Raw genomic sequence first — 27632 nt, 5'->3', positions numbered from 1 at the left:
ATAGCTTGAAGATGATGACCGTTGAGGATGCCCTTTGATTGGGATGTTTAAAGAAAATAGGAGCAAATGCCCCCCCTTAGTTGTCGGTTGGGAGGAACAATCATTGCATTACAGGCTTGTAGGTGGACAATTTTTTTTTTCCTAGGTTTACTTTGTTGTTCAAATCCGTGAGCACACTAGCCCAGCGTAGGTACACGCCATCCCTATACACGCCATCCCTAGCTCACAATGTTGTATATATATAAAAGGCACTTTGTTGTTCAAATCCGTGAGCACACTAGCCCAGCGTAGGTACCAAGCCTGCAAGCATAGCAACCCAACGGGGATTTGAACCTTGGTGGCGGTTTCACCAAGCAAGTGTTTTAACTGCTGTACTACATGGGTCACCCCCTATTTAATAAAAAATGATTTGATTAAAAAAAATAATAAAAAATCATTAAAGAAAAACTTATTAAAAGTTTTATTTATTAAAGAACTAAAGATTAAAAAAAAAAAACTCTATTTAAAAAAAAAATTAAAAGTTTTTATTTTAAAATTGAAAATATTTTAAAAACAAAAAGAATTAAAAAAAGGCCTTGTCATGGCAAGGTACCACCCTTGTCACTCCTTGATTGTGGCTAGTGTGGTACGCTTGCGACACAAGTGTTCCTACGAGCCGCAAAGCTCGACAGGGCCTAAGTACCACAAGGTACACAGGTATCTTGTTAGGCACCCTACGGTATTCACAAGGTACCATTTTGCATTTAATTTTATTTTTTAATTCAAAAAAATATAAAACCATAATGAAAAAGTTTCTTTGACCTATGATCTATACTAGTGGAATTCTAACAACACAAGTACTGTAGACGACCATAATGTCATACAAACACATTGATGGCAACTAGGGGGTAAATTTTCCTCAACTCCACATGGCAATATCCAATTTCGATGAAATGACAATCAATCTTAGGGTTTTTGGGCCTCTTGAGCATGATGACAGGGTTGATTTTGGCCCAAAATGCACAAAAAATGTCCCTCCTAATTTACTTAATGGACTAATTCATCCCGCCTTCCTACATGATCCCATTGCCCTTCCTAATCCCCCTTATGATTCTAATCCTTCCCATGATCCCATGACCACTACTCAAGTTGTTGATGAACCCCTTACATATCAAATGGGTTCCTCCACTTTCGTCTGATCCGGTTTACTTCATGATCCTTTCATTCCTCCCATACAATATTCTCCTCAAAGTGGACTCACATCTTGTTTCAAAAGCAATCAGTATCCAATTGGTAAAAATATTTGTCAAAGCATGTATTATCAAGGCAAAGTGTTAGGCCTCCATGAACAAGGTATATTAAAACCCCTTCCTATCATAGCAAATCCTAATTGCACCCTAATTGTTATGGCCTTATCTACATAGCTCACTACCAAGATGTTGGAATCCTTGCTAAATCCCATATTATTTCTTCCAAACCCAAAAATACACATCCCCTTCATCCCTTCCATCCATCTTGGGTCCTTATATAGAAAAACCAAAGCCTTCATTCCTTCCATTTTTCTTGGGTCCTTATTTCCTCCCATCCACTATACACGCCATCCCTAGCTCACAATCCACTTACCCAACAATAAATCAAGATCAACAAAGAAGCACATACTTGGGAACCTTCCAATCATTTACCTATGTCAACTCATCGAAAGTACCTCCATATCATTCATATCCACCCATGAATCCCATTCCCTTCAGAAGCAATTTGGATGCCAAGCTTAAAATCCATAAGTCAAAAAATTCACATACATTCAAGGATCAACATGTCCCATCTAAAAGACATGTTAGAAAAAAGAAAAAAAATTGATCCACAAGGAAAAAACAAAAAACAAAAGGCTGTAAAGGCCCATCAAGCAAAAAGGAAAATCAACAACCATTTGGATTGCTAAGTTGCTCATAGAAGCACTCCATCCCAAAGAAAAATCAAAATTATCGTTCAAACTTGATGTTGCACAGGCTTCCTTCATTCCTCTATCTAAACATCTCCCACCTACCAAATCTATTCCACCATCATCTCTTTTATCCATTTTGTGTCCTTATGTCCCAAAATCCATAACCACTCCTCCATCAACATTTCCAAATCAAAAATCCACTTCTCCTCCACTCCACCACCACTCAAAGTGTGTGCCAATGTTGATCTTGCCAATATTTTCATCTCCTCGTGCACAATTTTTCCAACACCCCATCCATTATCCAACACCCCATCCATTATCCAATACCCATTTTCTATCCTTCCATCCCTTCCATCCAATCTTTTGCATAAATCCTTACCCCATTGCATCTCCTCATTTGCTTCACCCCCCTTTACCATTACCCTACCAACATCTCTGAGCATAACTTCATAGCTATTATCCATTGCAACGCATATCTCAAGGCTAATATCTAAACAATGAGACAACTCTTTCCTCCATCTCCTATCATGCATCCATTATCATCTAAAAACGTAAAAAAGAAAAAAAAAGAAAAATGAAAATAGTAAAGAGAAATAATCCATCCATCGGTGATAACCATCTCTTATGGCACCTTGGGCAAGTACAATGATGAAAACCTGATAAACATGCATCATGTGTAATCCATTATCTTTTTGCACTCTACACTTGGGGGCAAGTTTCTTCCATGCTATCCTACCTACCACATCCTTCATGTTCCCTTGTCATCTCCTATTCACCACACTATCTACATCCATTATCCCCTTTTTGCACATTTGATCTTAACAAGGCTATGGATATCCATTGGCATGCATTCTATCCATTTCTCCTTATCCACACCTTTCATTCCATGTCCCTTATCCTATCCATTTCTTACTTCCATCATCCATTACTACCTTTGATCTTGCTTGTCCTATCCAAAATCCATCCCTTCATCTTGGATTATTACAAAGAAAGAATAAGTTTGCCTACAATTGCTCTCACAATAGAAAGTTCAAGTATGCATGTAATTACTTGTACACCCTCATAAAGTTACAGGGTTCTAATTATTATCTTCTTCAATAGTCAAATATTCTTCCAATAGCAACTTCAAGTATGTGCAATTACTTGTACACTCTCATAAAATTATACACTTCTAATTATTCTCTTCTTTGATAGAGGCTACATTCTCTTTGGAGCACTATTCCAAAAATTAAAAAGAATCCATACTACATTAGAAGAAAGAAAGAACAAGCTCACCTACAATTGCTCTCACTATAGCAAGATTAGGTATGTGCAATTAATTGTCATAAAGTTTTAGACTTCTAATTATTCTCTTCTTTGATAAAGAAACATTATTTACAATAGCAAGTTCAAACATGTGCTATTAGTTGTAAACTCATTAAATTATAGACTTCTAATTATTCTACTTGTATATTTACAAATAATGGATTTCTAATTTGTTTCGATGGAGTCGAATGGAAGGATTTTAAAAGAGGAGCTACAAAAAAGGCAAGCAAGTGGACACTTGATGATCAAGAAAAGGACACAAATAAGATCTATCATCTTTATAAAAAAAATAGTTTCATTTCTTTAAATTTACATATATACTGAAATGGTTATAAATAATGGATATTCTAGTGTGTTTCAATGCATGATAGGATTTATAGAAAGTAACACTAAAAGCACAAAAAGACACTAATGTAACTTGGATTCATACTCAAAATAATGAAAATTTATCAAAATTATGTACCAAATTATATTATACAATGATACATGTTATAAATCTGTACTTTAATACAATGATACATGTTATAAATCTATACTTTAATACAATGATACATGTTATAGATCTATACTTTAATACAATTCTTTATGCAATGTTTATATTTTCCCAACAATCACCTATCCCACCTCCTAGTTAATTATTAATTAATAAATAGAACAAAGGTACATTCTGTTGCTGGACAGATAATTGGGTTCCGGTATATACAACCAGAGACTTGGAGATCGACGATTTTGGAAGGTTTCAGGAAAAAATTAGAAAAACTCGAATTGAAAATCAAGATCCCACGGGAAACACATATTTACCCATAGAAGTGGAGAAGAGGATCCAACAAACAACTGCAATTATTCGCAAGATCAGCACTTCTCAAAATCAGCACACCTTTGTAAAATTTGAATGACATTAATTAATCTCTGTTCTTATTTATCTGTTCTTTTTTAACTGATTCAGCTTGATCAGATTGTCCCATAGGCTATTCTTAGCCTCGTGGACGTTAAAATTCTTTCTTCTTCTATAAACCAAAATCTCAGTAGATAATACCAACATTATGGGCGCAGCAGATTCCAAGTTTAATGTTTCTCAGGCATGCGGATTCAAACTCATGTTATACAATTGTTTTACCCTTTTTTTTCAACTTCATTTGCGAGGTCTATAATATTTTTGCAACATTTGGTGGTTCTAAATTTCTGCTGTGTAGAGAGCCAGAGATGAAATTACCACGGTAAAGGATCGTATTGAGGAAGTGGATCCCTCGTTGGAAAAACTCAAAGCTCTCAAAATTGTAAGGATGCTTCTAAAATATCGGTTTTTTGTGATGGGGTTAAATAAATGTGAAGTTTCTTAATGGTTCATAGAGCTTGGGCTAATCATGAAATCGACTTCCACAGAATAGTCGTTTGCATAAACAATGGAAACCCCAGTGCTAAAATTCGACATCATTTACCTACGATAAAACCCTAACAGAATGAATATGGTAGAAAAGAGAGTTTTAAATTTTGTCATGTGTGATGCAGGCTCCTCCTATACTCAAGTCTCCTCCAACAGAAAGCACCCTTACTGATATTCTCGTTCGGAAATCGTCATCGACCTTAGAATCTGGTCAGTACAGCTTCTTCAAAAATGAATTCCCTGGCCTGTACTTTATTGCGTTGTAATTGTTAAAAAGATAAGGTAAAGGTAGTTTTTAGGTCCCGGTCAAGTGAGATACTAATTTGGTGTATGAAACGATTCATATTTGAGCATTCGACATGGTATTGTTTTTTCATCTATCTTACATACAGACAATTTAGTGTGTGAAACCCTTCTCGTGCTAGCATTTCACAAGAGAATTGTTTTCATTTACCTTACATATAGTTTATATATTTTTCAACAAGTTGTACAGAACTACCTCAATCCAGATTGAAACTTGTGAACTACCCCATGGAATACACATGCCTTCATCATCAACCTAAGCCATTTTGTTTTCTTGAGTCTGGAATTTGAAGGTTTTCTTAACCCACTTGAATTTGCATTCACAATTTCACAGTCTTTTGGCCCACAAGCTCTCAAGGAAATACATAAATGTTCAGAACATATCCCTTTTATTACTTAGTGCTACTTCTCTGCAAAATTTATTTCTTGTGTGGTAAGGATTCTCAAAGGAAAATGGTTCAAATCTGTTTGTGTGTAGTTCAAATATGTTTTTGTGTAGTTTTGGCTCAGACTATGCTAATTCTTTTTTCCTTATAAGAAGTAATGATAATAATGGTAAAATCTGACTCTTAGAATTGAGTTTATGGTAAGATCTTACTCACATGAACTACACAGTGAATTTGGCAGATGAAGTCATCCAAAGATGCCTTGGGAAAATAAAATTTGTAGAACTAAGTGTATATTAAGATCCAACTCACATGAACTACACAGTGAATTTGGTAGATGGAGTCATCCAAAGATGCCTTGGGAAAATAGAATTTGAAGGATGTCGAATCTAAATGAAGTAGGGGAGTAAACATGTTTTGTATTAAATTGCCTGTATTAGGCTCAATTGGACAGGCATTAGGAAGAACAAATTAGTACATGAATCTTTAATTTGAGACAAGCAAGCAAAGCCTTGAGAATTTATCATAAAGCTCATCTATCAAAAAATAATATTCGGTGTAAATGGTAAAATATGACAGATCCTACTGACAAATTTGATCTAAAGGACTTAAAAAACTTAAAGTCATTATCATATCCATATGACATTATGATCTCAGCGTATGTGTAACTAAATCATTCCTTGGACTTTGAAGTTTTGTGTACATGTGTTTATGCTCCAACATTCAAACGGTTGTGTAACTCCTTGTTGTAAAGTTTGATCACAGGTTTGTGTTCTTGTTTGGTAATGATAAAATTAGGAAAAGCTTGTCAAGGAAAGAATGCAGTAACCCCTACTAAAGGCACAAATAACATACACAAATTACTTAAGAAACAATTATACTTTTTAATAATTTTCTGCTAACGACATAAATTCAAAGGGAACTCTACCAATCAAATACAACTTACTGGGTACTTCCAGTTTACAAACTCTATATTAACTGAAATGTACTGCTCTTGAGGGCTTCTGTTGCCAAGATGATAGGTTCTCTCCTTAAGGGTTTTTCTCCAATCTGCCCAGCTGCTGTAGCAATGCGACAAACAATGCAATGAGAGTTGAATGTTTGTTAATTTTCCAAAAGTGGCCTCTCTTCGTCCTTATGCTCTGTTTTATAGACCCAGCTCACAATGATCCTCAATCATGGGAAGTCAGCTTACAAATGGTGGCAATTAATTTCCTCAAAAATTGGCAGCTGACTGAACAACACTCCCTAAAAAGTATTACCCCTTCCTATGATGAATCCTTTGTGCCCTATGATGGAAATTGATGCAAGGAAGAATGGGTTTTCGTCCAATTCTTCAGTCTCTAAGGAGTTTTTGTTCCCAAGAGCCAAATCACTGTTGCAACCACTGCTCCAGTTCTGAAATCTGTTTTTGCTAATGAAAAAAAAAGAATAATCTGCCCCCCAAATGAAAGCACAAAGATACTTTTATGCCCCCAAACCCTAAGTCGAACCACGTAAGGGTTTCCTTTATTTTATTAAAGTCATAACTTGCATTTTATTAATAAAATCTCCTCTATTAGAGAAGTTCAATCCAATAAGGGTCTTATTCATCATTAATAAAGTGGATCCCTTTTAAAACAAACTTATATCTATCTAGGGAGGCATGCCATGGGGTCTTTTATGACACTTTATTAAATTATTATAAAGTGATATTACAATCGCTTAACTTCATTTTTATTAAATATTAAATTCAAAACTTTAATATTTAATTTTATTCAAATTCCATCACCTGGCCTCCCCCAAACTGATAACTGATGATGAACATGCCATATTGGTGGTGTCTAAATATAGCAGGTGAACTCACAATCCCCTCCTAAAAAGTAGGAAGCTGTCTCCAATCAACTAAAAATGCTCACAGGGGCTCCTGCTATGCTCCAAAGTCCTCCGGGTGGTCAACCAGTCAATTGGTTGACCTCCCTTAAAAATAGGACCCCTTCCTAAAAAATAGGAGATGGTCTCAAATCATCCGTAATGGTCCCTAGACACCTCGGGGCCAACTCTCAGTCATTCCCTAAAACATAGGGACCCCTTTTAAAAAATAGGAATTGCCTCTGAACATCCAAAATGGCTTATAAAGCCCCTGCGCAACTCCACAAGCCTCAGTATGGGTCCACTCTCCACTCCACTAGCCTACAGGAACCCGATGATAGGTCAATCTCTGCTCAACTACCTATCACCTACGAAGGGGACATTACAGTCCTCCCTTCCTGGAATTGCTTGCCCACAAGCAATGCATCACTGTGCCACCACGATCCCACACTAACTGTAGGTAGAATACTATATGCTTCCACTACTCCATTCTAATATAAATGCCATATAACCTCTGTTGGTGTAATTATTTATTCATCTTGGATATAATTACACTTTATTTAAGTTTACTTAGGTACATGCATAACATTGTAGTTTGCATATGAGACACTTAGGGAGATGTGCATACATTGGTAGTGTGTATGTAGAAGAATTTCCACCTTTTATGGTGTGATCTTGTTGTTACTTTATCATATCCACTTATTGTGGGATGATAATTCCACGTTCGGTGGGTGATCCACCTCATGTGGAATATTTTACTAGTTCTCCTACCTACCCCTACCTATCCTTGCATCTCATTGAGCTACATGTTATCATTTTGTGCTCTCTTGTCTCTTAGCCTTGCCTTTATAAGCAGGCTCTTGTAATGATCTAGTGGATCTCTTTTGCATCTTGATAGGAATACAATTTATTCTTGTCATATTTTATTCTCTCTTGTTATTGTGCTATCTTTTGGTCTCTTTGATCTTGGTTGCTTCAAGCATAATCTCACAACCTCAATACTTGAAGCAACTCACCATGATTCTAGAGTGCCAATGCATCATTGAAGCCAATTCCCGGATCTCAAACCAGAAAATTGACCCTGCTGAATGAGATGAAGTAGAAATATCTCAACCAAACACCATGAAACAACCACCCATGGGGGTAGGCCAACAAGAAAATGTGAGAATAGCCACCTAGTATCGCTGTTATAACTCAGACCAGCAAACTGAATGATGTCACAGGTGTCATCATACCAATGCAAACCACTTAACCCCATCTCATACTCCATGTCCATTCAATAAATATACTTCTATACACTCCCAAGTAGCTGAATTGCTGATGTAGACCATGAAAAATCAGGAAGTGCAACATAATTCCAACTAGGACAGCCTAGTCTATCCCATGTAGAATCTATGAAGAATAAATCACCAATCAACAAGTAGATCGCTGCCATATCATCAGAAATCGGTGACATAATCAAAGATGAGTTATGGATGTCTTCAATGCCTATTATAGACAACTCTTGTGTGGCTGGCCGACTAGTAGTGCTGTCAAAAAAATCATCATAACCATCAAGAAAATGATCAACATCAGAATTTTCAGAATTGGCCAATCTTTGCTCATCATCATGTAAAGTGTGGTGGATGTCACGAATGTTTTGAAGATGGAGCTTGGCTTGATGGGCCAATAACCTGGCTTGCTTTGCTCTTTCTAGCCAACCATCATTTAATTTCTGAGTCTGCTCTTTGTCAGCTGCTCCAAAATGTTTAAAATCAGTCCCATAATGAGATGCATCATAAATTTTACCATGCCCAATGCGTGCATTTTGTGTGCCAATCATAGTAGAGTCTACATCACTCATTTCCCTATGGTTAGAGGCTGCAATGTCATGAGGAATTGAGGATTTACCACTGCTGTTAAACATCAGAAAATTAGAGCTGATTTCTTCATTTTTACCCATGTTTTTAGAAGCCTCCATGTTAAGGCAAGCAAGCATACTGTTAGCTGCCCTGTTCTTTGGTTCACTCATTAGTGCCTAAGCACATTATGTTTACCCATGTGAGTAAACTCCAACTCCATCTTGTTGAAATCTTGGGCATACCTCCCAAGAGGCTTCAACCATTGCCAACCAATACCAACAACACAGTAATCATCTATGAAAGAATAATTATCCAATGCAATGGATAATCGTGGTACCCTTCTTGTGCAACTCACTTTGGAACCATCCGCTAGCATGACATGGAATCCATCAAATTCCTCTACTTCCAGCCCCTTATTTACTACAAAACTCTCATTGATGAAATTATGAGTGGCACCACTATCTACCAAGCACGACACTCGTCGTTCCTTGACAATTCCTTTCAACACGAAAGACTGATACCTAGGAACACTGAAAAGGGTAGCAATAGTGCCATAAGCAACATCCTCATTGTTGCCCTCAGAATTTGTATCCTGAATATGATCATCATCCACATCTGAATGAACCTCAATGAGATGTGCCTTGCCTTTCCCAAGGCATATGTGTCTAGGCTCCCAAGGCTCCTTACACGAGAAGCATAGCTTCTTCCTCCTCAACTCATTACGAGTCTCCTGATTCATCTTGGGAGGAGGTGGTGCATTTTGGTTATGTGTAGAAGACCTCTAAAAAGGCTTGGGGCCATCGGAAGATTTCTTATTCTGCTGATGAGAAGTGGGTGGTGGTGTAGTCTTAAGGTCCAGGGTATTCTGAATAGCCTCGTGTAGGGTCCTAGGCTTAAGAGCCTTGACCAATCCCCATAGTTTGTCATGCAAACCCTCAATAAACAACATCACTATGTGTCTATTTGGCATTTTAGGAACCATAACAACAATACGTTGAAACTCATTAATGTAAGTTTCAACATGTCCAGTCTGTCATAGCAGTGCAAGATCTTTGTAGTATAGCTCAACATCCTTACGGTCGAATCTAGCAATCAACCGCTGGGTAAACTCAGAGTAAGAATGTATAAGTTCATGGTTTTGGGTGACCAAACCATGGTGACACCAGTCATAAGCCATGCCCTCTAGATGTAACACTACAAACTGTATGGCCTCGTCCTCTGGCATTGGCTTAAGTGACAGGTAAATATCTAGTTTGTGCACCTAGGCTCGTGCACTGATCTTCCCACTGCCATCAAAGGAAGATAAAGTAATCTTACTGGCAGCTTGCTTGAGATCACTATTTTGTTGTTGTCTAGGCCATCTGTCATTACGGTTCCTCGTATTGTCCTTGCGCTGCATACAGTACTGGTGTAAAGAAAAGGAATCTCTAACATGCTCTGGTAGATGAGCCCACTCATCATTGGCTGCCATAACCATAACTCAACGCCCTCCTGTGGGTCTGCTGGTGGTGGCTCATTTCTTGGAGGGAAATGAGGCTCCATGGGCTTGTCGATTGTCCGGGCATGAGCCATGTCACGCTTAGGAGAGATAGATGGACTGCCCAATGATGAAGGAGCCTTGCTACTGCCACGGTCCCCAGCTACAGAAATAGACCTGTCATGTCTGCCATGCCTATCCCTGTGACGAGTCAAGTCCAACCTGTCTAGTGCATCCTGAAGTCTGTCTAGTGCTTGCACAATCCTAGGCTGAGAATTAGCCAAAGTTCTCATCACTTCATCTGGATCAAGAAGGTTCTATCTCTCCCCCTGTCGAGGACTCCTATTTCCGTCAGGTATATCACCTATATCAAAATCCAAGTGCCCCTGTGCTCTTCTGCGTGTATAGTACTATAAGGTCTAGTTCTTCTAGGATGCATAGAATTAATCAGAGGACCCTCAGGCTGGCAGGATCATTGCTCTGATACCACTAAAAGATCGAGCCAAATTCTGATCCAACTTCTGATTTTTGTTTTACTGATTTGTCTTTGACCAGCGAATAAGGAGGTTTGTTGTTTGCTTATTATTATTATTTTTTTTTTTCTCTTTTTGGGGTTTTATGATTTTTTTGGAGTTTTTTGCTTGATATATTGAATACAAATAAAATAAACTGCTGGAAATGAAAGGAAACAATGAAACAATGCAATTGAGTTGAAATGTGAATTTTTATTATGATCGGTGGGCTTGTTGCATGCCCCTAACAGCATACAACTTTTTTTTGAAGTCTGATCTGGATTTGCAGCCAACCATAATTCTGATCTGCCCCTCCAGTCTGCTCACAAAACTTAACGCCTAGCCTGGAGACTGCCTGCAAGTGCTAGGGAAGTACGGCCAAGGATGAGAGGTGATAGGAAGGCTGGGACTGCAATCAGTATGCCCCGATCTGCTGCTGATCCCCTAAATTTCTTCTGATAAACGCCCAGGTCTGCTTCTGATCTCTGAGTTTCTTCTGATAACAGCCCTGAAGATGAATCCTTTGTGCCCTATGATGGAAATTGATGCAAGGAAGAATGGGTTTTGCCCAATTCTTCAATCTCTAAGGAGTTTTCCTTCACAAGAGCCAAATCACTGTTGCAACCACTGCTCCAGCTCTGAAACCTGTTTTTGCTGAAGAAAAAAAATGAATAATCTGCCCCCAAATGAAAGCCCAAAGATACTTTTTTGCCTCCAAACCCTAAATCGAACCACTTAAGGTTTTCGTTTACTTGATTAAAGTCATAACTTGCATTTTATTAATAAAATCTCCTCTATTAGAGAGGTTCTATCCAATAAGGGTCTTATTCATCATTAATAAAGTGGTCCCCTTTTAAAACAAACTTATATTTATCTAGGGAGGCATGCCATGGGGTCTTTTATGACACTTTAGTAAATTATTATAAAGTGATATTATAATCACTTAACTTCATTTTTATTAAATATTAAAGTCAAAACTTTAATATTTAATTTTATTCAAATTCCATCACCTAGCCTCCCCCAAACTGATAACTGATGATGAACGTGCTATACTGGTGCTGTCTAAATATAGCAAGTGAACTGATAGTCCCCTCCTAAAAAATAGGGATCCTCCTAAAAAGTAGGAGACTGTCTCCAATCAATTGAAAATGCTCATAGGGGCTCCTGCTTTGCTCCAAAGTCCTCCATGTGGTCAACTAGTCAACTGACAGACCTCCCTAAAAAATAGGACCCCTTCCTAAAAAATAGGAGATGGTCTCAAATCATTTGGAATGGTCCTTAGACACCTCGGGACCAACTCTCAGTCATTCCCTAAAAAAAGGGATCCCTCCTAAAAAACAGGAATTGCCTCTAAACATCCAAAATGGCTTATAAAGCCCCTGCGCAACTCCACAAGCCTCAGTATGGGTCCCCTCTCCACTCCACTGGCATACAGGAACCCGATGATAGGCCAATCCCTGCTCAACTGCTTGTCACCTAGGAAGGGGACATTAGAAGAACGGATACCAACAGTACTCAACAGATGGCAGAAAGATATATTCTTCATTATCAAGTATAATGTGTACAATCATATATATTTACCGATACAACAATGAGAGTATATATAGTGTTTGATGGTTGGTTAAGCCTGCCAACTATTGGCAACTGCCACAACCTCTTGGGAACAACTAATTACACTGCCAAATATACTAACAAAACATAAACATAACATTATTTATTATTAAGGCAATTTTGCTGATTACAATAGGGAAATTTGAAATATATTCATAGGATAACATTGATAAATGAGAGTTGAGATTCATAAATTCATATACATGATGTAACTCAATACTACGTATAAGAATGAAAACACTTCATTTTTCATAGTATTCTAACTGGAAGAATCAATAATATCTTGTCTTGTCAACTACAAAAAACAAATGTTACATAACTGCACATAAAAAGATCAGATAAATGAAACATGAATTTACGTGGTTAACGACGCCAACTCACATTGTCCAAGAAAGCCCTAGCTGCAACTATTAATGTTTTCTGGATTTGATGTTACATGATGGTGCGAAGCATATGGCTAGGTGATTTGGTTCAAAGCTATCTAAGGATAGGACTCTATTTTAATAGACTCGAGGTCAGTGACTTATTACCTAACATATGTAATAATGAATATCACATATGTAATTCCAATAATGTGAAGGATATCAAGTGTGAACTGACATTAGTAATTCCAATAATGTGGCATTTATAACGTACTTTAGTTCTAAACAAAATATTAACATTCATAAATTCATAAATCACATTGAAAAGTGTGGGGATGGCCGACTGTCCCCAAGACAGTTAAGGGACGTCCCCCCATGTTTTTGGTGCTGTCGCTGCCCTTCAGATACGTTTCCAACAATTTTCAGCAAACTAGAAATGCCGAGGAAACGTTTCTTGGCGTCCCCTCGTCCCCGGACAAGTACCCATCCCCGAAACAGGTTTGTTTGACCCGGTTACTCGAAAATGTGTCCCTAGGTATGCTTGTATACAACTTAACTCATTTTAAATAATTAGGCATGTGCTCTAGATTCATAGAAGAGTGAAAACAAAACAAAAAATTCAATACAAAACAAGAGAGTTCATTTGTGAAAACAAATTGAACACTTGAAAAATACTTTTTTCTTGTGTAAAAATCTTTCTATATGATTTTTGTCTTAATTTTCAAAAATTGACAACCCCTGCAAATTTTTATTTAAAATTTGTAGTTCCTTTCTCTAGGGCATGTTTTACGAGATTCAAAACTTGTAATAGTTTGTGTCCAGTCATTGGCAGGCATGTTTGTTGTCTTTGTCCAAGTTTTGGTTGGTTTTTTTTTTCTTTTTCCTTCCTTTTTGTGCAACTTTGGGTTTTAAGTTAGTCATTGCAAGTAGTAGGAACTTTATAATGTCATTACAAGTCAATGCACTATACTTGTAATCGGCTTTCAAGTTAATTTATTGTTTCTTTTCTCATCTCTTTGGGGTTTTGTTTTGAGGTAAGTGCAATTTTCGCATTCATGTTTTGTTCTTTCCTTTGATTTGTGTTTCCCCTTTGTCTCTCCTGTTTATTTTGATGTAGGGAAACTCGCCTTTCATTATGTGCTCCTTCCTTTGTTGCGTGGGTGTTTTTAGCTTGCATCGGATTCTTGTTTTCTAGTCGCTAAGTGCGTTTTAGTGTGTGTTTTCATTGCATGTTTTATTTTTGATTGAACTTGCAATTAGGATTTTGAAACCCGATTTCAAGTCTTTGTTCCATCTTTGCTTTTCACTTGCAATCGGGTTTCAAAATCCTGATCACAAGCATCATTTTCTTTCATTGTAAGTATCGTTTTCCTTCCAAGTTCGTTGCTTGTGTTTTTTGATTGCACTTGCAATCGGGGTTTCAAGACCATATTGCAAGCCATCATTGTTTGAGAATGTTTTTAGGTGTATACTTGCAATCGGGTCTTGAAACCCGATTGCAAGTTTGTCTCTACCTTGTCAAATTCTTCCACTTGCAATTGGGGTTTCAAGACCCAATTGCAAGCATGTTTCTCCCATCACCATCTCTCGCAAGTATGCTTACTTGCAATCGTGTCTTGAAGACCCGATTGCAAGCCTATACCAATCATGTAAGAATGCTTACTTGCATTCGGGTTTTCAAGACGCGATTGCAAGTGTCCACTTTTTTTCCCAACTTGCGTTCTTCAATTTCCATATTCCAAGTTCGCTACAATCCACTCGCATTCCGCCTCCGAAGATCCGAAATTTTGCCTTTATAACCATCGGTGTCTTGTTCATAATATATCATTCAAGTTTGTCCACTCATCTTCCCTTTCCCATGATAAATATCATGATAGGTCAAGAGTTGGGCATTGTTTTGCAAGCTCTTTCATTTGAAGAAGGTGTCATGGCTTCTCCAATAGCCTGTGATGATGTCTCAACTCTTTGGGGTTTTCATCGCAATGTTACAGATTCTTGCTCAATGACAGAAGAGCTGGTATCCCCTTCAAACAAGAGGATGAAGTACAACTATGACAAATACCAGAATGAGATTTCTCCTTCTCAAGTGAGTTCTTCTATCGATGAAATCAAAGATACGGAGATTGGGCATGTTGATATGTCTGAGTTCCTTGAGAGATCAGAAGAGTCAACGAATCATAGCATGCAACTACTTTTGAATAGTCATATCCACTTGGTTTCCACTTTCGCAGTGGCTGCTCTTGAACTAGAATTTATTCTTGCTTGTGCTGCTCATTTTGACAAGGGATCTAGGACAATCAAGGATGATGATGGCAATGTTGTTATCAGATTGGATGTGGAAACCATTGATAAAATCTTTAAGGTTCCTGCTGCTCCAGTATATGCAGATATCACAATGAAGAGTGCCCTGGATCATTATAACCAGAAAAGGGTAGATTGCATAAGGCACATCAACTCCAAATGGCTTAAGACTCCTAGAACTTGTTTGTCTCGATGGCCTAAATTGTACCGTTTTGATTTCATTGAAGAAATCAATGATATGATTACACTCTTGAGCAATATAATGGGTTTGAAGCAATCTAATGTGTTTGAGGTCTGAATGTATAAATACATTGTGGTTATGAGGAAGGCTCAGTCACACATCTTCTGGGGTGAAGTGATCAGTGATAACTTGTGTGAGCAACTCTCACAAGTTCCAACCACTCTCACATTCTACATGAATTCTTACTTGGTATACATAGCAGCGTCGCTAAGACAGTTTCCAGTTCTTTCTACCAAGGGTGACAGGTTGTTGATACTAGTGTGGAAATACTATGATCAACTCACCTTGAGACCTAGCAGGGTTCACTGCAGGAGGGTACCGGTAGCCTTCTTTGGTCATTTCATGTGTCTGTTTGATAAGATACTTAAGAACAAGAGAGTGTCTGAAGTAGCCTGGAAGAAAGTGAATGAGTACAGATGCCTATTTCTTCAGTTCTCGAATTTCACTTATATGAGAATTGGCTGTTTTGAAGGCCATCCATACATGCTTCCAAGATATCCTACTGACAAGATCATCTTGATGGAGTTGGCAAGACAGCTGATGACAGTTCATGCATACCAGTTAGCTCAACACAAGTCAGGGATCAATATATCCTCACATAATCCACTGCAGATTGGTAGATACTCTTTGAAAACTTCAGCAAGAGCCAAGGCAATGGAGATAGAGCTTTAGGAAATCAAGTTGAAGGAGTTCAAGGCCAGGGAATACTTTGACTACCGAGGGATGAAAGATGAAATCAAGAGGGCTTTCACTCTTGTTCATCGCCTTGAGGATATCTGGGTTGATCTTCGTACAGAGGAAGACATCAGGAAGCTGGACTATAGCAGGCTTACCTCGGAGCAAATTGTAGATCTGAATTTGACCAAGTTTCCAAAAGGCATGGTAGAAGACGAAAAAATACTTGATCCAGAATATATAGAACAAAGGGTTGTGGAGGCTCCTCGTCCTTCTGTCCAATGGTCACAGAAGGAATGTACCTCAATCTTTGATAGATTTTAGTCTATCCTTGCTAATACTAATGCTTGGTTGAAGAGCAATAATGTTAAAACCATAAAGATTAAGGTTGGAGCAGAGGATGACTCAGCATGACCTGTTGGGCATAAGTTTGAAGTAAGAGTCAAGTCCAAAGAGGGTGCTTCTTCCTCTGGTACGAGAATCAAGCTAAGAGTTAGTAGAGTTTTGGTTATTCTTCCAAAAGAGGTATCGTTGAAAGGAAAAGAGAAGCCTCAAGTGCAAATTCAAATCATTGACCCTGAGGATGAACAACAAGAGGAGAATGCTCCAGAATCTCCTACTACTTTGAACTCAGATTCTCCACATATGCCATTCCCCAAATGTCTTTGGATGTCTCTTTGTCTCTAATAGACACAGATGCTGATTCTTTCTCTACAATTCATGTTGATCATGTTGTGCTAAGTGTATCCATTTGCACTATTGTGTCTTCATCAGCAATATAGATACTTATGGATGTTTCACATAACAACTTGGAGAATGTTTTTGATGTAAATCTTTCATATGCCATCCTATCAAGTATGCCACTTTTTGAGATTGACACCTTTGTTGTAAGCTTCGATAAGTTCATGTTTGAAGCCTACCATGACTTTTCATCTGAGAAAACACTTGTTGCCATTCAGATCGAGGCCTCCCCTAGAATGACAACTATAATACAGACTGAGCCTGTTCCTACTCAAACTACAGTTGCTATTATTGAGGCAAGCTCATTAGATTTGCCACCATGGTTGAGCTCAACCACTCCTAAAAGGAAAAAGCAGGAAAATTCTCTTGATGTGTTTGACTTTCAGCAGCTTAGAAAATCCAAGCCAAAGGCTGCCAAGAAAGCCAAAACAGTTTCACGAGTGGTTGTGGATAGTAACAAGATGAAGTATGCAAAGGTGGCAAAACCTCTTATTGATAAAATGCAAGGGGAAATGCGGCTATTTGATTAAAGGTTAACAAGAGTGGAGCTAGGAAAACAGACACATGCTGGAATGATGCATGATGCTCAAGACTCTGTAGCCTCATTAGTTCAAAGTTATGATGAGCTTTTAGCAAAGAAGTTTAAGCTCAAGGGGGAAAATGCACAACTCATTTTAGTAATCCAAAAGATCACTAAATCTTCTGAAAAGATTGATCTCTTGACTTCTTCCATTTTCGAAGAATCCATCAAACAGGTTGAAAAAGCCATACAAAAGGCCAAGGCTATTGATTCTTGGGTAGATCAGCTGGCAGATCCAAGTACACAAGTGGTGAAGAAAGCTTTACAGGTGCTGGTCAATGTGAGGGCAGCAAAAATAAAGCTAAGTTAGACTTACAAAGCTTTTAAGCAAAGTCTGGAATCCATTGAAAAAGATTTGAAAGTTTGGCATGAAATGGATCTAGTAAAGTTGGAAATCCTGTGCAATAACACCATGATGCCAAGTAGAGAAAGCTACATTGAATTTGAAGAACTTATGATCAATAAATCATTAGTTGTCAAGGACTTGATTAAAGATATAGAAGCTGCTCTAGAAATGAGTATTGAAGTGGAGTGGGATATGATTTCCAATTTCGAGAAAATATCCTGCAAGATGGTAAGTCAAGATGAGGAGTTGCTTCCTGAAAATGTGATACTCTCTTAGTTGGTGTCAAGGCTTCATCAGGAGCTTGAATCTGAATAGTTCACAGTGGCTTCAATCAATAGATTTGTGAATTGTCAAGTCTTCTTTGACAAAATGCAAACTTTTCTTGAAGAACATAGAGTGGCAACAGTAAGATATTTCGATATCATCAAAACTGTTGCTGTTGCAAGGGATACAATAGGTCCAGATCCTGATGAATTGTAGGAATCAATTAGCAAATTCCAAGCTTTCATGGCTAAGAATAGAGAAGGACAAGAAGTATCTCTTGACACTTGAATCATGTCTTTGTTTTGTTGTAGAATGTTTTTATCTTTTTGACAAATTGCATGTAATATCATAACTTGTAATTACAAGTAGTCACATTACTTGTATTCTTGTAACTTGTAATTACATGTAAACAAATTACAAGTTTAATTTGAAAGATAATAGGACTGTAATTTGGAATAAGTCATAGTTATAGTTAGTTGGACTTCCCCCACTTTTTGCTCTTAGCCCCTCTCCTATATGTTGGAGGGTGCTCTATGTAATTTTTATCTTTTTGGCAAGCAAGGAAACTCTGCAGAAATTTACAACAATAAAAACTGTGTTTTATACTTGTAAATTCATCTCTCAAATAATATAAGGAGAACACTTGAGTTTTAAGACTTTGTGTTGATACTTTGTGTTCTTATGTCGTAGTGATATATTTTTCTGCATAAACTTGAGATTCTAGTGAGGTTCTTGGAAAAGAGCTTTAATTTGATTTCTTGTAGACTTTGTGCATCAAATATTGAGGGTTAAATTAGCATAGTTAAGTGTCAAGATAGGAGGAGACTACAAGATTTTGTGCTTGTAATTGTTCTTATTCAATAGCAGTCCAGAGGTGCATCATATTGACAGACTTTGAGCTGTTGCATGTTATATGTTGTTATTATACTAATCATTTTGGAAGGTTGATAGGACAGTAGAAGAGTGAGGACTTTGAGCTTATGTTTCTACATTCCCATCCCGGGGAAGTGACCGAAGACTTTGCGCTTTCATGGAAACTTTGCTTTCTTTTGTATAAGTATCTTTGTAATTGTCAGAATTTCTTGAAAGTTCCCGTATTTGTTACTAGAAGTCAAAGTTTCTTTTTTGAAAAAAGAGAAAAGAATATCATCTTTTTGAAAAAGAGAAAAGGATGTTGTCTCAGCCAAGTTAAAATAGTGTTAATAAGTTATATTTAATTTGTAATAGTTAGGAGAAGTAGGAAAGGGGGAGCCTTCCCTTAGAATTAGGAGAGTTTTAAACTCATATGCTGTGGCCGAAACAATAATTTTGCTCGCCTTCCCAGGTGTACAAAATTTTCAACCAACAATGATTTCCTTGGCAACAAATGGGCTCTTGCAAATGTGTAGGAATAACAAATCAACCATGTTGGAACATTCATTGATCAATCTCCAACTCTAGTCATGCAACGGCAAGCAAGAATAAAATTTCAGTAAGGATGAATGATATTTTTGTTTTGCTTTCACAATAAGAGAAATGATTTTGTTTTTGTCTTCAAAATGTCTTGAAATCCATGTCTTAGGGTTTGGGGGGGGCATATTTGGGCTTTTGGTCAAAGTCAAAAAGTCAAATTAGAAGATTTTAATTTTTTCGCTAAATTCATTGGTTGGTCATGAAAGGAAGCAAGATTTGCTGTGGGTTCACCTAGGCCAGACCTTCAGGTTGGGACAGGACCTTAAATGGCCCCTAGTTTGGATTGGATCTAGACCCATATTTGGGTCGGACTGGACCTGTACCTGTACCTGCAGGCCCCAAGGCCCAAATCAGTAACACAGCCTCCTAGGCATGTTCAAGGCAGTTCTCAGATACCAAATTATTGTCTTGCTCGACAGTTACCTAAAAAACTACTTTTACCTTTACCTTTTATTCAAATAATAAGAGCTTTTGCAGCTAAATGAGTGTTATTTGGGATTCTTTGTATATCTAAAGAGCATTATTTAATAATAGCATGTCAAGAACTCCATCTCTGCATGGGCTTTCCACTTGTAATGTCCCCAATCTGAATTTTTATGGATTATATGATTTTTTTGTATTTTCTGATCTTTAAAACAAGAAATAAACTGGAACAGTAAACTGAACTTTAAATTAAACGTTGATTACATATACAAATGGTGGGGAACTTCACAGCAAACCCTCAAAATGCTGGAATTTATCATCAAATGCATTACAAACAACAGATCTGATTTATATGTGTCAAATATATCAAGTATAATTGCTGTTTTATGACTGATATAAACCTTAGGTTACCAAAAATACTCAGATCTGAATGTAAACAGCAATAGGAGACCTTTGAAACTGATTTTTTCTTTAATTGCAACTGCTGGAAACAATTATAAAGCTGATATGCAAACTAGAAACACAAATTTCAAAGTTACAATGAAGAATATTCACTCATAGAATGCCAAGAACAAGCAAATCTGAATTGTTGACTGATCATATGACTGAAAATGTCCAAATAAACTGCTGGTACGGCTGGCAGCTAGGATGGTATGGCAGTATCAGATCTGTACAAGACTGGAACAGCAGGAAAAATGGTGTCAAAGTGTCAGAAACAAAGCTGCAGCAACTCTCCATGGTCAGCCACTTCACGAAGATGCATCATTGATCATATGCTGTGCGGCCACTCCTAAATTAGCCCAAAATTGGTTCAGTTCTCCCAAAATATGATGGTGCATGCCATAATGATGGGTGATCAACAACAATGATGTGTGCAAACACTGAAATCAGCAATTCCTTCCAAGTATGGTGTCCAAGATCTAGCAATAAAACAATGTTGACCAATGACAAATAACTTTGCAAATCGAAAATGAAGCTCTCCAAATCTTGAATATGATATTTGCTTGCAAACCTAATTGCTCTAAACCTGAAACTTGAAGATAACTTGTCAAAATCAGCTCCAATGCAATCCTCGTGTGGAGATTCTCTAGACAGAGATGAGGATTTTCATCCCCAAATCTAGTAATGGAACTCCAAGAGAGTTTTTGTCCTCCAAGATCTTTGAATGGCCAAGGGTTTTCGTCATTGGATATGGAAATCGAACATGAAGCTCAAATGTTGAATCGCAAAGTGAAGACAAGATGATCCACAATGAATCCAATGCTTTTTATTGAAGCTCTCCAATTTAGGCCCATAAATTGAAAATTTCATCCAAAAGTATTGTAAATATTATTAGATTTTTAAAAATACTTTTAAATAATTAAAATAATATTACTTTTAAAAATTTAATAATATTATTAAGTTGCCTTTTAAATATACAATTACAAGGCCCAACTTGAAATAGTATTATTAATCATTTCCCTTGCTTCATTCTTTAGGCTATGGGAAAAGAGGATAAGCTAGGTCCCATAGCTTTAATTTAGAAAAGGGGACATGTCACCACAATTACAATTTGAAATACATCTCTAGTTTTTGATGGCCACAAAAAAGCTTTCGTTTATGAGCAACGTTAGCTACCTTTAAGTAGCAATTTTCTAACGGCCTTGCAGAGCAGAAGTAAATGTCTATGAGGAATTGATATATCTAACTAGTTCACTTAGGTTATTGCTTACTTATGAATTCCTTGGCAAAATGTCATGAAGCTTACATTGTTGTTTGCATTCGGGGAAATTCATAGTTGGAATTCCCCTGTGACTTGTTTTTCTAAAATTTTTTAGACGATTTTTTTGTTACTTCACTTATATTTCAGTTACACCACAATAGATAAACTAAACTCTATTATAAGCTACAGAAGCAGAATTAAAGGATTTATTTTTTATACGAAGTTAATTTTCTCTTGTATTGATTGTACCTATAGGGTTTACTTTTCTTGGAGTTTTGACATCATGAACATATATTATGTTGGTTCTGACTTTTGCACATTACGTGTTTAGGTGCTTTGAGCGCCAAAACTGCAAATGAACTCTTCTCCCTTTATCGGGAATGGCAAGAAATAACAGCGAAAAGAATCAGTGAAGGCCAGGTTCCTTTTTGCTCTTCCTTTTTGTGATCAAAGAAACAAAAATAAAACATAAATTCTTTAACAGTTATGCCATAACAAAGTTAGTGTTGTTTGGATGTAATACACAAAGGATAAGGCTCCATAAATAGCAATGCATGCTTTTGAGTTTTTTAAAACTAGATATATCTGTTTATCTTTCAATTGGGACATAATAAAACATATGTCCATGAGATATAAAATTGCACAAAAATGTATATCAATATAAGTAAAAATAATTTTTAACATGCACAAGTACAGTTAGACGATTCCTTGAAGAGTTATTGCCAAACCAAATATGCAAAACAACGCCCACCTAATGATTTGTCTTGTGGTAAGTGAAGTAATGCCTATTTATGTAACCCTATTAAATATTTTAATGAACGAAGATTTATATTTGTGTATTACCATATTTAATACTCAAGTCGTCCCTTCAATGACCTATTTCCAATGAGTAAACGGTTCTTTTAAGATCAATACTACTTTCTGTTGTAATAGATTCATATACATAATTTTAAAGGAAATAAAATATAGCCTATCCTCTGAAAAAAGGATGGAATGGGATCATGTCTTGAAGTCATATAAATCGGGTAGAACCCAAGAATTGAGTCTCACTTGTCTCCAAAGAAGAAGACCGCAACAAAGATCCATTTCTACAATAGAAAACATCTGTTCATAAAATCATACAATGATAATGAAAGTTAAGCAGCCATCCCACCCCCCCCCCCCCCAACATACAATTCTATGGGGATTAGTTAGATCAATATCTATCTATCTATTCAACTAGATCAATCAATCAATCTTTTCAACTTCAATCCCCTTAAAATAGTAGGGGATCTCTATCAATCATCGATTGGATCTGTAAGGTATGCTACTGGTGGGTTGGATTAATAAGCTACTCGTGCTGCTGATACTGCTACTAGGTTAGGTTAGGTATGGATCTCTTCGATCTGGAATGGCATAGTAATAAGTAATAGTATTGGTCTCGCTTACGATCTGGTGGAAGGTACGACAAAGTGGTGGTGGGTAAGTAAGCTAAGCTAGGGCGTCGGGGAGAGATGATGCTAAAGGGGGGGTTCCCAATCATTTGGGTACCTAGCATCCATCAGCTAATCTTTTCCATCATCAATGGTGTCATGTCCCCCTTTTTCCATTAGACATCGGGATGTTCCTTAACCCTATTTTCCGTTTCTTGTGGGCTTGGGGAAATAAATTAGGAAATGACTTTGTAATACTTAAGTGTGTCCTATTTTATGAGTGCCTAGGTTATGGGGCCTTTTGTGTTATGTAATTAGTGTGAGGGTAAATTTTGGAGGGAAAAGGGGAGAATTTGAAATTTGCCTTATCAGACCCAGTGTGCTTATTTTATCAAAGCCAATAATCAAAGGTGTATTCTTGTTTCCTCAAATAGTTTGGACATCTCGTTCATCTATAGCTGGAGATTGGAGGACGAATCCCTCCTAATTTCCACAATTGGTTAGTGGACAAAAAACCCTTATCTAGCATTGAGCAATACCGCACAAGGATTGTGTTTGAGCTTCAGCCATCTGTTGTTTGGGTGATAGGTGGCTTCATTATGCCTAGAGTTTTTCAAATTTGTGGTGGCTCCTTTAGCACCGATTGCTGTTGATCTGTTATATTCTCTGATAATAATAACTGCTGTGGCTGTTCAGAAGGTTTTATAAAGCCCGGATTGATTGTAAGTTGAAAATACATTGAATGAATAAGGAGTAATTGGTTAGTTTGTTTGCTGTGTTAATTGTTCACATTTAAAGGGTATTTTTATCCATTTTTACATGTTCTATTGAGAATATATTTGCTGTATTAGATCTGATCTTGTGATAAATCCAGACATCTGTGTTGATTGGAATTGAATCGAGTTGAAACCATATAATATTCCCATCAGGGGATATTACGAATGGGCTCCCAACTAGTGGGAGCATTTTCTTCATTTTCTTGAGGTTGCGAGTCTGAAACTTCAAGTTGTGGTTGAGTCTAAGAAACATTTTTCTACAGTTAATCGGCAAGAACACCAAGTGAGAGAACTTGTCCTACCCTCTGGGAGGGGTCCACCTGTGTCATTGAGAGGATGCAGATGAGTGATGTGTAGGCAGGTAACCAACCCGCATGCCACCCAACGGGAAATGACTAACCAGAAGGCTGCTTAGCTGGTAGAGGGGAAGACCTTTTGTGGAGACATTGGAAATGACAATGAGTATAATCTGAATTGCTAATTCCCTGGCCCTAGTGGAAGAATCTAGTTTGGGAAGGAAAGGATGGTAGCACATTGGCCACCATTCATGGGGTATTTCTTTGGTCATCCAGAAAAGTCTGGAGATGCAAATGTCCAAGGACATTTTGTTCGCATGAGAATGTTAGACACCATCAACAACTTGGTGTGAGTAGAAAAAATATAATCAGAAAAAACATTAGCAAAAGGAGTAGTATGTCTTTTATTTCCAAACGCTAAGGACTTTAAGAAGAATCTCTAATCTGAAGGCAAGCCATAGCTAGGTGAGTTTATTCAGAAATCTAGCCCCATTTCCCAAAAGACTGTTGTGCTAGCTCTGGTCTAAATGGCTTGGAGAAATTATGGATACACAACTAAGCCAACTGTGCATGGGCATAAAACTAAAAAGAAGTTCTTGATTGTCTCAAATCGTCCACTAAATGAACATCCAGGGTTTGAACAAATCAATTTTTTGTGATATTAAATGGTACACTTCACATTCATTGCTTTAGATAATGTTTAGTGGCTTTAAACTAGAGACATGAACCATGCATTTTAACAATTGTGATCAACATTTGTTGTAGAAGAAATGACTGCTTATAGGAAGTTGGCCATTGCAAGTGTAACTTTAGTATCTTGGCCAAACAGGCCTTGAAGCTAATTCCCAATTATCTTGTGGCCTCTAAAATTGCCATTGAATAAAGTTAGATACAACATTCTAAATTATCAACACTCTTTTAAATGTGGTGGAACCTGAAAGTGTGATTGCCCTTTAAATGTTAGGATAAGGTGACATTAACCTTGCAATTGTAAGCCAATAATATGTTTCCATATTCCTTGGAAAGTGTTCCCTAGGATGTGAAAAAAATATTAAATATTTTTATTTTATGGCTATTTGTAATTGCATTTTCAACAGGTGAACATGAAGAGGTGATAAATATAAATTAAAATGGACAAAATACACTCTTTCCCATGTCCATATTGAAACATGAATGGTCATGCATAAGGAGACCAAGTTTGGGAGGAGAAAAGGTGTTCATTTGGAGATCTGAACAGTCACCGGGAGTCATAGAGCACTCGAAATGTCTAAATTCTAAGTGGCTTTGGGTTTGGCACCCATGAGGAGTCACCTGAAGAGTTATTTATTATTTTATTATTTCTATTGGCTATTCATTCTCTAAGGCATGAGGTTTTTCAAGTGGTTTTAACCCCTTGTTTTGGGAAAACAGCAGTGGTTTTTCCTCTCCCATTTAGCTATAAATTGGAGCCAAGGCATAGTTGTTTCATCATAGTTTCTTTCAGGTTTCGAAGTAGTTCCGAGATCATTTAGAGAAGTGAAGTGAAGTCTATTATTGTTGTAGTCTCTTTTTTGAAGATTAATAATATACTTGCCCTCATTCTCTTGTGGAGTTTTTTTTCGAAAGGGTTTCTCCACATAAATCTGGTGTCTCTTTTGGTATGATTGGTTTTATATTTATGTTGAATGGTGCAATCACGTGTTCATTTTAGATTTGGAAATATTTTCAGTTTTGTAATCACATAAGAAAGTAAATATTGCAAGCTTTTCTTCACCTTGTTTTTCAACAATCTTGTGGCCTTGGAAATTGCTGTTGAATAAATTTAGATACAACGATATGACATTCTGAACAATCAACAATCTTTTAAATGTGGTGGAACCTGAAAGTTTAATTGCCTTAGCATTATCAATAATATAACAATATTGAATGAGGTAGCCTGGCCTTGAATTCGTCGTCGTAATAAAATCTGCAGGGTACATCACCATCCACTAGTCTCTCTAGCCATGTTTTTGGCAAGGACAATCCATCGAGCTTTCTCTTTGATCCTTTGACATTGTGCAGACATCCCAAGTCGCCAACGAATCCCCTTTCACATCACCTTGCTTTTCTTAGTGAATGCCCACAAGGCCCTTATCTAGTATTTCATAGGCTTCCATAGATAGGAATTACTCCGGGTTTCATGTGTACTAGTAGATGTGCCTTGTTGCTGGGTTTTTATCAACAATCGTACTGTTCCCTACAAGACACATCATTATTCTTTTTTCAATTCCAAACATGACCATTTTCCACATTCACTGGTCAACAATAGAAAGCTGAATGGCGAAGGGGACGCTCATGTAAAAGATGATTCCTGCTGACTTTTTAAGCTTCTATTTTTAATTCAGCCATTTTGTAGGCTTATCTTGAACAATAATAAGCACCTTATTTTAGGTGTTAAAAACAAATCATCGACAAATTTAATTAATTGGTTACTCCTGAGTGATAGGCCAAATTTTGAGGACTACAGATCCCAAATTAAATAACGCCTGTTATTCCATTAAAAACAATCACAAAACAAGGTTCAGAAATTCCAATGAAAATTTAGGTAATTTTTGTTTTTGCAGGAAATGGTACACATATATTTTTTTAAAAAAACAAATGGGAAAGCAGAAACATCTCTTATTGCAAATCGTTTTGCATTTAGCGTAATTACCAGGTCTGGATGATTGTTTGCATTATGCAGATCTAACTGGCAATGCTTCAGCTTTGATTGCAATTTTTTTGTTTCTTAGCTTGGCATTGTGGTAGATATCATCCTACAAATATTTTGGTTTTATTGTAATGTATTTATGTATAAGGGTTAGAAAACCAAGAAGAAAGCATAGGTTTTGTGTTTTATTGCTAGTAGTTCTATTGCAGTCAAACACATGTTCTTGTGTATTGTCAAAATTGACTTGTTTAAATGATCATTTCTTTTCATTCATTGAGAAAATTATTCTTTCTTTAGTGATTTTTTTTTTTTTGTGCGTTGTCACCATGTAAAGTATTTTTGACACTTGACATTACCATGATGGCTGTTTTTCATGAACAGTCATTTTACTACAACATTTCTAACCAATGTGCATTTGTGGATGATCACATTAACAAAAGGTCTTACAAAGCACACAAGCTTCTCTAGGTATTTGTTTGAATGGAGGAAGAATTGTGATGCTTATAAAATCCAATCACTATTCTTTCTCATTATATTCTGCTAATAAGATTGTTTTTGTCTTTTTGCTTTTAAAAGAATATGATAGTTATTCTTTCAATGTTTTGGCAGGGGGAATTGGAAAATAAAATAGAAATTGCAGATGCATTAGCTACTAAGCTTCTGCAACGTTTCAACTACTCAGTTTCTGTTATGAAAACTAGTGCCACGTGCTTTGAAGATGGTAAGGTTGATGTAAACAGAGCTTTTGAAGTTAGTTTTCCGTAAAATTTATACCAGGAAGTCAATCTCAGCTTGGTACAGA

General features: G+C 36.9%; 1 protein-coding gene across 3 annotated transcripts in view; it reads left to right on the top strand.

Annotated features, from left to right (window-relative positions):
- The first annotated feature begins 3892 nt into the window (after positions 1-3892).
- The window catches only part of LOC131061308 (uncharacterized), a 35584-nt gene continuing 11844 nt past the window's right edge, over positions 3893-27632 (top strand). For all 3 annotated transcript variants that reach the window (XR_009110527.2, XR_009110526.2, XM_057994921.2), the window contains exons 1-5: positions 3893-4305; positions 4420-4503; positions 4736-4820; positions 22010-22098; positions 27440-27551. Coding sequence is in view for 1 of the 3 variants with exons in the window: in XM_057994921.2 (XP_057850904.2) it covers positions 4270-4305; positions 4420-4503; positions 4736-4820; positions 22010-22098; positions 27440-27551 (406 nt within the window). In the remaining 2 variants the exon portion in view is untranslated. The remainder of the gene's footprint in view (positions 4306-4419; positions 4504-4735; positions 4821-22009; positions 22099-27439; positions 27552-27632) is intronic.

Source organism: Cryptomeria japonica, chromosome 11 (assembly GCF_030272615.1).
Source record: "Cryptomeria japonica chromosome 11, Sugi_1.0, whole genome shotgun sequence".
NCBI classification, from domain to species: Eukaryota; Viridiplantae; Streptophyta; class Pinopsida; order Cupressales; family Cupressaceae; genus Cryptomeria; species Cryptomeria japonica.
The sequence above is the reverse complement of the archived record's forward strand: the minus strand, read 5'-3'. Positions and strand labels throughout refer to the sequence as shown.